This window comes from Micromys minutus, assembly GCF_963924665.1.
Source record: "Micromys minutus genome assembly, chromosome: 22".
In the NCBI taxonomy this organism is placed as follows: Eukaryota; Metazoa; Chordata; class Mammalia; order Rodentia; family Muridae; genus Micromys; species Micromys minutus.
The window spans coordinates 5195465-5205124 of NC_137957.1; the positions used below are offsets into that span (position 1 = coordinate 5195465).

The 9660-nt window shown below is 38.2% G+C and overlaps 1 protein-coding gene across 1 annotated transcript; it reads right to left on the reverse strand.

Moving 5' to 3' along the window:
* Positions 1–1388: 1388 nt before the first annotated feature.
* LOC308434724 (olfactory receptor 6C6-like) lies at positions 1389–2333 on the reverse strand (the record flags this gene model as incomplete). Its single annotated transcript, XM_080935116.1, has 1 exon — positions 1389–2333. The coding sequence occupies one exon, from the start codon at positions 2331–2333 to the stop codon at positions 1389–1391; it is 945 nt and encodes a 314-aa protein (XP_080791242.1).
* Between the last annotated feature and the right edge of the window lie 7327 nt (positions 2334–9660).

The window sequence follows — 9660 nt, forward strand, 5'->3', positions numbered from 1 at the left end:
TGTATTTTTCAGAGCAAAAGGACCAGATACCAATGATCCAGCCTCAAAGACTGACTCAGTAGTTCTTTTCTTAAAATTCTGCATCTAGAACAACGTCAAAGTGCTAGCTCAATGATCCAGGCTTTCAAACTGTTACATAACTGAAAATGATTTAAGTAACAATCATTTGAATAGCTTCATCTTTTTAAATCTCAATTAAGTTTTTATTCCTTTCTCCTATTGATCTGACTTTATCTATATGCTAGACCCACCTTAGTTTATATACTGCCTCAAAATATGCAAATGCTTTAGAGTCATGACCCACATCATCTCCACCTATTCTAGTACAGACTAAACAGGATCTTATTTACCAGAATAATCTCTAAAATTAAAGGGTTAATTCAAAAATTTTGATCTTGCACATACTTTCAGTAGCAGCTCTAAAAACAAAAAAAATAGGTACAGAATATCCTTCAAGATATAAAGTATGCATAAAATATACATATATTGATCATGCTCCAGATATCTCAACAAACTAAAACTAGAAATGAAAACTTGGAATGCCACAAAGAAATGAAAACTGTGTGAGGTAATAAATATATGATTTGATTATTTGACACTATGTGCACATATATAATAAATCTGTGCTGAAAAACATATGCAATACGATTAACCAATTAAAAGCAAAGCAAGGATATATTTTGTAAATTCTGTTACAATATGGACATTGTTTTTCAATGTGGACATTACTGATATGATAGGTTCAAGCCTCCCCCTTTTTTTGCTAAATGTTAGATCCTGTCATGTTTTGATTTGACTACCTCTCCTGTCTTGTTTTCACCTTCATTATCATATTAAGGGAACTGTGTCTGTGTGTCTTTTTATGTTCTGGTGCTATTTTTACTAAGTGGTCCATAGTCCAAATAGATCATACTCACTGTACAACTCTGTGGGCCACTTTTCTCCTATGTAATACATGGAGAATCTAGGGAAGAAACGCTGTGTGATCTGTACTAAGTCTCTGGTAGGGTGAGGATCAGTGGAGTGTGTGATGTGTGGTTGTGAGGAGCATGTGCACCCATGTATGGAAGTCAGAGGAAAACTCCTGGGGAAAGTTCTCACCATGGCTTCTGGGAATAAAACTCAAGTGCAATGATTTTTGGAAAGGGGTATCTAATAAACAATAAAATATACCCAGAGTTATGTTTAGAAAGTAATTGGAGGGAGTTAGTTATTGCAGAGTGCAACCTTCATAGAAAAGTAGTGTAAGATGGAATGGAGTTTCAGAACAACAACAAAAAAAAACATTCTGTATATGAAATAACTTCTGACATAGGAAAACAATGACAAAAAAAAACCAGATGAACTAGAGTTTTATTTTAATATATAGCTGCAGTTTATAAGAAATTTTAAACTTTGTTTTGTAAAAAGCCCATAGTCTTCCGTAATATATCCCAGAAGACTTCTTTCACCTGCTGGTTTCTTAGTGTATAAATGAAGGGATTCAGGAGAGGTGCAATTGAAGTATACAGCAACGCTACACCTTTAGACACAGTCACTCTTTCTTTTGCAGAAGGCTTTATGTACATGAAGATGCAACTTCCATATGTTATGGAGACAACAATCATGTGGGAAGTGCAGGTGGAGAAGGCTTTGGTTCTTTGCTGTGCAGAAGGGAAATTCATAATAGTCTTAATGATGAAAGAGTAAGAGAGACTCACTAATACCAGGGTGACTACAAGTGTCACCACCGCTAAGACAAAGGACATCATTTCTAGGACATAAGTGTTTGTGCAGGAGATCTGTAAAATAGGAGAAGTTTCACACATAAAATGATCAATTATCCTGGAATCACAGAAATCCAGCTTCAGACCCATTGCCAATGGGGGAAAGATGATCAAGAACCCAGTCACCCAGGAGCTGAGGACAAGTTGGTGGCACACTCTGCTGTTCATGATGATGGGGTAGTGAAGTGGTCTGCAGATGGCAACATATCGGTCATAGGACATGGCAGCTAGGAGATAAAATTCTGTGACTCCCAGCAAAAGGTAGAAAAACAGCTGAGATGCACAATTATTATAGGAAATAGTTTTGTCTCCAGTCACAATAGTTGTCAAGAATCTGGGAATACATGCTGTTGTGAACATAATTTCCAAAAAGGAGAAATTACGGAGAAAGAAATACATTGGAGTTTTGAGGCGAGGGTCCAGCAGGGTTAGAAGCACAATGATTAAGTTCCCAACCAGGCTCATCGTGTAATTGAGAAAGAGAAACAGAAAAACCACAATTTGCAATTGTGGGTCATCTGTCAATCCCAAAAGAATGAAGTCAAGCTCCATTGACTGATTTTTCATCCTCATGCATGAGCCTTAGCAAACATACATAGGCAACTAAAAACAAAATATTTTATGTGCATTATAATTTATATACCTACACTAAAGCAGAAAGGAGTATGTCAAAAAAAAAATCCAATTTTCAAGTGTTTGCATGCCTTAAATTGCCGGTGATATATAATTATGTGGCATAGGTTAATTATAAACTTGTCCTAGTCTGTTTTTTTTTCTCAACATTCTTCATATAATCCCCATACTCCATCCTCAAAAAACAGATGTATTTTCTTTAATTTGAATAAATGCTAATTAACACATTCACTTCCAAATGGCCTCTATTGTCATGCAGGCTACATAGCTTCTGATCTCCTGCCCCAACTTTGGTCTCTGAAGTAGCCTGGATTACAGATTTGTGCCACTGGCTCTTGCTTATTTGTGGACTTTTAAAATACTTCTTTTTGAAATAACAGTTTAATTGCAGTATTTCTTCTCCCCCTTTCTTTTCTCTAAATTTACCATGTACCCTGAACCTTTGCTCTCTTCCAAATTCATAGGCTCTTTTGTTCATAAAAACATGTATATACATGCAGTCCTAAACACATAAGTACAACCTGCTCAGTCTGTATAGTGTTACTTATGTATGGTTTCAGGGCTAACAGTTTTGTGGGGAATAACGAGTTGGTGCTTTTTTCCCTTTAAATGAGTTTACTAGTGAACTTTCTTTTCTATTTTTATTCCTTTTTTATTTATCTTATCAATATTGTTTTTCTTTCGTTACACTAATTTTAAAAACTAATATTGGGGGGAAAATGCTACAAATATAATAGAATTTTACCAAAATCAGTATTAGTGAATAATTTTAAGATTGACTTCTTGAATAATTCAGGTTTTAGTTACTAAGTACTTACAAGTTTTCTTCAAGGGAACATATTTACCATTTTCCTATTATTCATAATGCTTATATTTGAAAAGATGGCTAGACATTAGTCATTTCTGATTAATGTATGCTTAGCAGACTTAGAATTATGTTACCACCAAATCATAAGAAATGCTTATTACAGCATTTTCATACTACTTTATAAAGTAGTCAAGAAAAAGCAATTATAGATAAAATAGTATAAAACTAGAATACATTAATTAATTTGTTAAACATAATCTCAAAATACCTACCACTTAGAATACATTATGAAACATAAAAATTCAGTACTCTAAAACACAATTGCCTTAATTGGACTTACTGTGCATTTGCCTTAGTTTTACATTATTAAATTAATTTAAAATTAGCATAGACATTTTATATTATAAAATTTCACATTATAAAATTAATGTGAAATCAGCATGGACTCCCTTTTTTGCATACATTAACCATTCTGCTTTGTTAAAGATAATTTCAATTGTTTGTGTTATCAATTTTTGTTCATTAGAAATACTCATTTCTAATGGTTTTGTCAGAAAAGGCATAATACATAAAATACTTCCATAAAAATGTTTATATTCCTTCAAACTCACATTTACTATGGAATATTGAAATTATGATGATAATTTTAACATGTGCCATCTGATAGGCTGAATTTTGTAAAATTTAGCTCTTAACGTTGAGATTACTATCACTCCAATGCTCCAATTAGATGCCTTTCTTAAAAATGAAGCAACAATCAAGATGAATAAGAATAATATGAAATCATTGCTGAAATATACACAACTCTTAGATCAAAGAGATGCCTCCTAGCCAGCTGTGCACTTATAAATATTCTAGTTCCACTGCTTCCCACTTTCAGTGAACTCAGGGGATCTACTGAATTTACAGCAAACTCTTCTCTAGGGATACCAGCTACAAAGTACTCATTAATGTAATAAAAGATACCAAGGTCTATCAGAACTTTAGAAAAGCATTCTGGAGGAGTGTCATAAATGACTTAGAAAAGTCAAGAAAATGCTTTTCATAAGAATCAACAGGTCACTGCGTTTGCTATGCTTTTCCAAAATTAGCCCCTGTTGTGTTTTATTTTTATAAACCATTTATATATATATACTATTTTTTAATTCTGTTGGGGTTTTTGTTTTGTTTTATACTTTGGTGTAATCTTACTTACTTTTTTTGTTTTGGTTCTGTATCTTTGGTATCATATCTTTCAAATAATCACTGAAAACTATGTCATTAGGACTCTATTGTTAATAGTACTGGCTTTCTTCCACAGGACCTGGATTTGAATCCTAACGCCCATATGACATCACAACAGCAAGCACCTCCAGTCCCTGAAAATACAACACCTTCTTCTGGTCTCCACAAGCACAGCAAATATGTGGTATATAACATGCAGACAAAACACCCATACACAGAAAATGAGAGAGTGTTTTTAAAATAAAAAAAAGCAATGTAATGTTGACCTCCAAGTTTTCTTCCAAGATATTAAAATTATCAAGTATTATCTTAGTAAAGTTGGTTTTAGTTTGAGGTATAAATCAAGTATTTATTAACTTATTTCTTGGTGGATAACCATGTTTCCAACTCTAAGGTTAACAGAAGTAATAATTTATGGGTAAAACCATAAGTATTCAGAAAAATTTAACAGATGTATTAGATTCATTAAAGAACCAATAGCAGTTACTTTCTCCCTAGTGTCTATGACTTCATCTGCCATGAGATTTTGTCTGAGATCTCAATACCGATTTTAAAAAATGCTTTTCCTTCTTCATTGAGTGATTACTAAACCCAATAACTCTGGTTGTACCCATAATAATCCATATGACTATTACTATAGCTATTGTACCTTGATTGACACTTCTACAATATAGCATACAGGGTCTATATCTGAGTAGAAATGTGGGCTATCATTTTTACAACAACTTTCATAATTCCTTCCATCATTATGAAAGATGTCCAACAGGTAGGGAATGTTTCTGGGCCAGTCCAGCTTGATTTCTCCATTAATTTCTCCAATTAAAATTTATTTCTAACATGAAATTAACAGGAATGACACTAGTCTTTGACATGTCAGGGACACTCAAGGGACCCTGCTACCAACATCTCACAGAGGACAAACTACTTCTACCATTGGGATGCTCATTTTGCTAGGATGTGGCTTCCTGAAGTCCTTCTCCACCCTTATAGGACACCATTTATCATTCCTTAAATGATGCTTTAACATTTACAGACATAGGCTTCCACAGAATCTCCTAAAACACCAGACTGTGTATCTATCATTTGTGCCTTACACAGCTGTTCTAGTGTGTTGCATTGAATAATAAAAAAGGCTAGCATCCCACTCTTCTCCTGGCACCAGCAGGCCACATGACACCAGTGACGTGTTCTTATATGCAGAGTGCAGAGAATATCTAAATTAAATCCACCATCTAACTGGGTGCCTCTATTTCATTACACCTAAGTGCTCTCTCTCTCTCTCTCTCTCTCTCTCTCTCTCTCTCTCTCTCTCTCTCTCTCTCTCTCTCTGTGTGTGTGTGTGTGTGTGTGTGTGTGTGTGTGTGTGTGTCTGTCCAAAAAGCTGCAAGTCCCTTTTGTCCTTGTACTGGCTGGTTTTGTGTCAACTTGACACAAGCTGGAATTATCACAGAGAAAAGAGCCTCAGTTAAGAAAATGCCTCCATGAGATCCAGCTGTAAGGTATTTTTCTCAACTAGTGATCAAGGGGGGAGGGCCCAGCCCATTGTGGCTGGTGCCATCCCTGGGCTGGCATACCTGGGTTCTGTAAGAAAGATAGCTGAGAAGCCAGGGGGAAGCAAGCCAGTAAGTGACATCCATCAATGGCCTCTGCATCAGCTCCTGCCTCCTGACCTACTTGAGTTCCAGTCCTAACTTCCTCTGGTGATGAGCAGCAATATGAAAGTGTAAGCTGAATAAACCCTTTCCTCCCCAACTTGCTTCTTGGTCATGATATTTTGTGCAGGAATAAAAACCCTAAGATGTTGGAAGCCGTTTGTGCCTCACCAATAGATGGTGCTGGCTTCCTGCTGATGTTTCAGCAAACAGAGCTGTTGTGCACATGTACCACACATCACAGCCTGCTCTGGAGGGCCTACCAATCAGGTAGCAACACGAGTCTCCTGGGCATTTATAAGCAGTGCATTTTTCTTCCTCGGGGTCCCCTGTTCAAGAGTACTGTACAATAAAGTTTGTTTGCAGAAGAATCCTATTGTTGCACATCGTTCTTACTGGTGAGATGTAGGGTGCGCGACACTAAGACAGTCCTCTTCTCTTTCTCCCTTTTAACCTGGAAGTCCTACCTACTCCTCACCCAGTAATTGGTCCCTTGAAATCTATTTGTTAGGGGAAGGCTCTTGCCACATTAGTGTGCATCATTTATGCCTTATACAGCTGTCCTAGTGTGCACTACCCAGGCCTTCCACTGCTGTCCTAGTGTTTGTCATCTGTGCCTTACATATCACAGATGTTCTAGTTTCATTAGGTGGTAAAAAGAATCTTAAGCAAAAAAAAAAAAAAAAAAAAAAAAAAAAAAGACCCAAAACAACCAAACAAAAACAAGAGGGGAAGGGTTTGTCTCTCAGTTGTCTCTCAATTACAGATCACAGCCTATAACTTCATAAAAGTCAAGGCAGCAGGAAAAGGAAGCAGCCAGTCACGTTTTATCTATAATTAAGAGCAGAAAGCAAAAAATTAATGAATGCCTGCTAGTGTTAATTTCATACTCTTCAGTCATGAAATGGTGCCACCAATATTTAGGGTAAATATTTCCACATTGGATAACATAATCATCCAAAGTTCTGTGCACTTGATTCTAGGTTATGTTAAGTTAACAAATAAACTATCACATTCATTATGCTCTCAAAAATTCTGAAGTTGTTCCTAATCCTTGAACTTTTTATTAGCCAATTTCCAACCTTTGCTATTTTATGTGTAATTGTATGCCTCTCAAATGCATTTATAGATCTATAAAACACTCACACAGTATTATATCATTTAGACAATCAAGGTAAGAAGGCAGGTTTCTGGGCCAACAATCCATGACAAATAGTAGGGCTATGAAGGTAGATAGGATAGGCACTCTGAATGCCCACAATCATCTGCTTCAAGCCAGTATCAGTTGATTTGGGGATCAGAAGCTGAAGAAAGAGCCACACCACATGGTGTTGGCAGGCAGAGGACATCCAGAGGCCCACCAACTGTGGCAGCCACTTCAGTGTACAAATGGGACAGTGTACAAAATAGGGGACAGATGGGAGAGAAAGAAGCAGAACAGTTTGAGCATTATGAACGTAAGTGGAACTGGAGAGGAGTAACCTGTGGTGAGAAGCCAGTCCTGCCACCTGAGGCCATAGTGAGGTCCTAGCCTGTGCTGCTGTTGACTGCAATGCTGGGTCAGTGGTCATGCAGCAACAGGGGTATTTGTTCATGGCTCATAGACCATGTGGACATCCCTGGTCGAGACAGCTCTTTGGGAGCATGCAGATGTCTCATTGGCTTTACATACTTTGAACAGCTGATCCTTTCTCTCACCAACTGTAGCACTCAGAATACCCTTTGTATCTCACCTACACAGCATAATAAAGCCATTATAGGGAGGTAGAGATGGCTGGCTAAAGGGCACATATGGAGGTTAGGTGGTGCCCTTCCATCATCACCCATCACCACATGCAAAAGTCAGGAGAGCTGGCCCCAGGGCCATGAAAACACAAGTGCCAGCTCTCTCATACTGATGCACATAGGGTTGTTCACCCACAACCTCTACATTGAGTGCCAACTGCACTATACACTCCAGATGAGGTGTGAAGGGCCGGCTTCCCCAAGTGCTGTGGCAGGTGAGGAGCAGGGTCATCGCTCCCATTCTGAGAACCCAGGGGCCAGCTCTTCTTCCTGTTGTAGGTAACAACTGGCAAGAAGGGCAGGAAGGTATCTCTTCCTCATCCACACCACTGCCCAGATGAGTGGTAGGACCATACTCATATCCTCACAGGTTGGCTCATATGTAACTCTTGAAATGTGCTCCTAGGGGCTCTCCTGAGTACTGCAGCTGGCCTGAGTCAAGGACAGATTTCCTTCAATGCCCAGATGAGGGTTGGGGCTAGTTCTGCATAGCCCTCAGACATCAACATGTCCTTGGGTGGCAGCCCAGACCAGGGGCATCTGCCTGGCCCTTGCTGGTACAAAATCCCCACTGCTTCAGGGCCAGAGACCCATATTTGTCAGCACAGGCCAGGACCCCACCATGGTCCTAGGTAGCATAACTGGTTACTCACGTCAGGTGGCTCCTCACTACCCTCAAGTCTCCAGTTCTGACCATCTTCATAGTGCCACACCCTTCTGCTTTTCTTCCATTTCTCCATCACCTACTTGCTCCTCTTAGTGGCCCATGGGGTCTTTGAGTGTTTGGAGTGATCTCTGGAGTAGTCACAGGAATGCTGGGCACTACTCATACTACTCATGCATTATGGTGCCTGTGGGGGGCCATTTTGGGCATGATCTGAATCCCACTACCCCCAAATTTCATAGTGGCCAACTGGTGGTCCATCTCAAGCTAGTTTCCTATCCAGGCTCCATGGTGCTAACCAAATAGTCATCTTAGGTTTGCTCCTCACCTGGCCTTCCCAAGTGACCCCATACAAGGGTCCTCCATCTCAGGCTTACTGTCACCAAGGCTCTCAGTCTCAAGTCTGGTTCTTCTAGCCTACATCTTGCTGCTGGTCCTGGGAAACGCCCGGGCCTGTCTGGCACCAAACTAGTATTCATCTCAGGCTAGCTTCCTGACCAAGCCCCCTGGTGCTAACATAGTAGTTGTCTCAGGCTTGCTTTTTTTTTTTTTTTTTTTTTTTTTTTTTTTTTTTTTTTTTTTTGTAGAGAATGTTAGGCTATTAATCATTCAGATGTTCATAGATCCGAATACTGGGTATAGGAATAGTCTTTCTCCTCTCTGCCACATACATGTGACACAGCAGTCACACCTGTAACACTTACAGAAGCAGGCAGAAAATGTCAAATTTTTAAAACTGTAATGTGTTAAAATCTTACTCCCTGTCCTATGCATTGTCTATAATATTATATATTATATACATAATCCTAGACATCTGCACATCTATAAAAATTAAAATAGAATAGGCCTGAAAGTATTCAATTTTTACTTATTTTTTTATTCGAAGTTAATTTAGCCAATATAATAATTTCCAGATCAATTTATTTTCTATAAATTTTAATATTTATAAATAGAGATGCTATGAACATTGTGGTGCATGTGTTTATAATAGCCAGAAGCTGGAAAGAACCAAGATGTCCTTCAGTAGATGAATGGATACAAACTTGTGGTATCTTTACACAATGGAGTACTACTCAGCTATGAGAAACAATGACTTTATGAAATTCTTAAGAAAATGGATGCATCTAG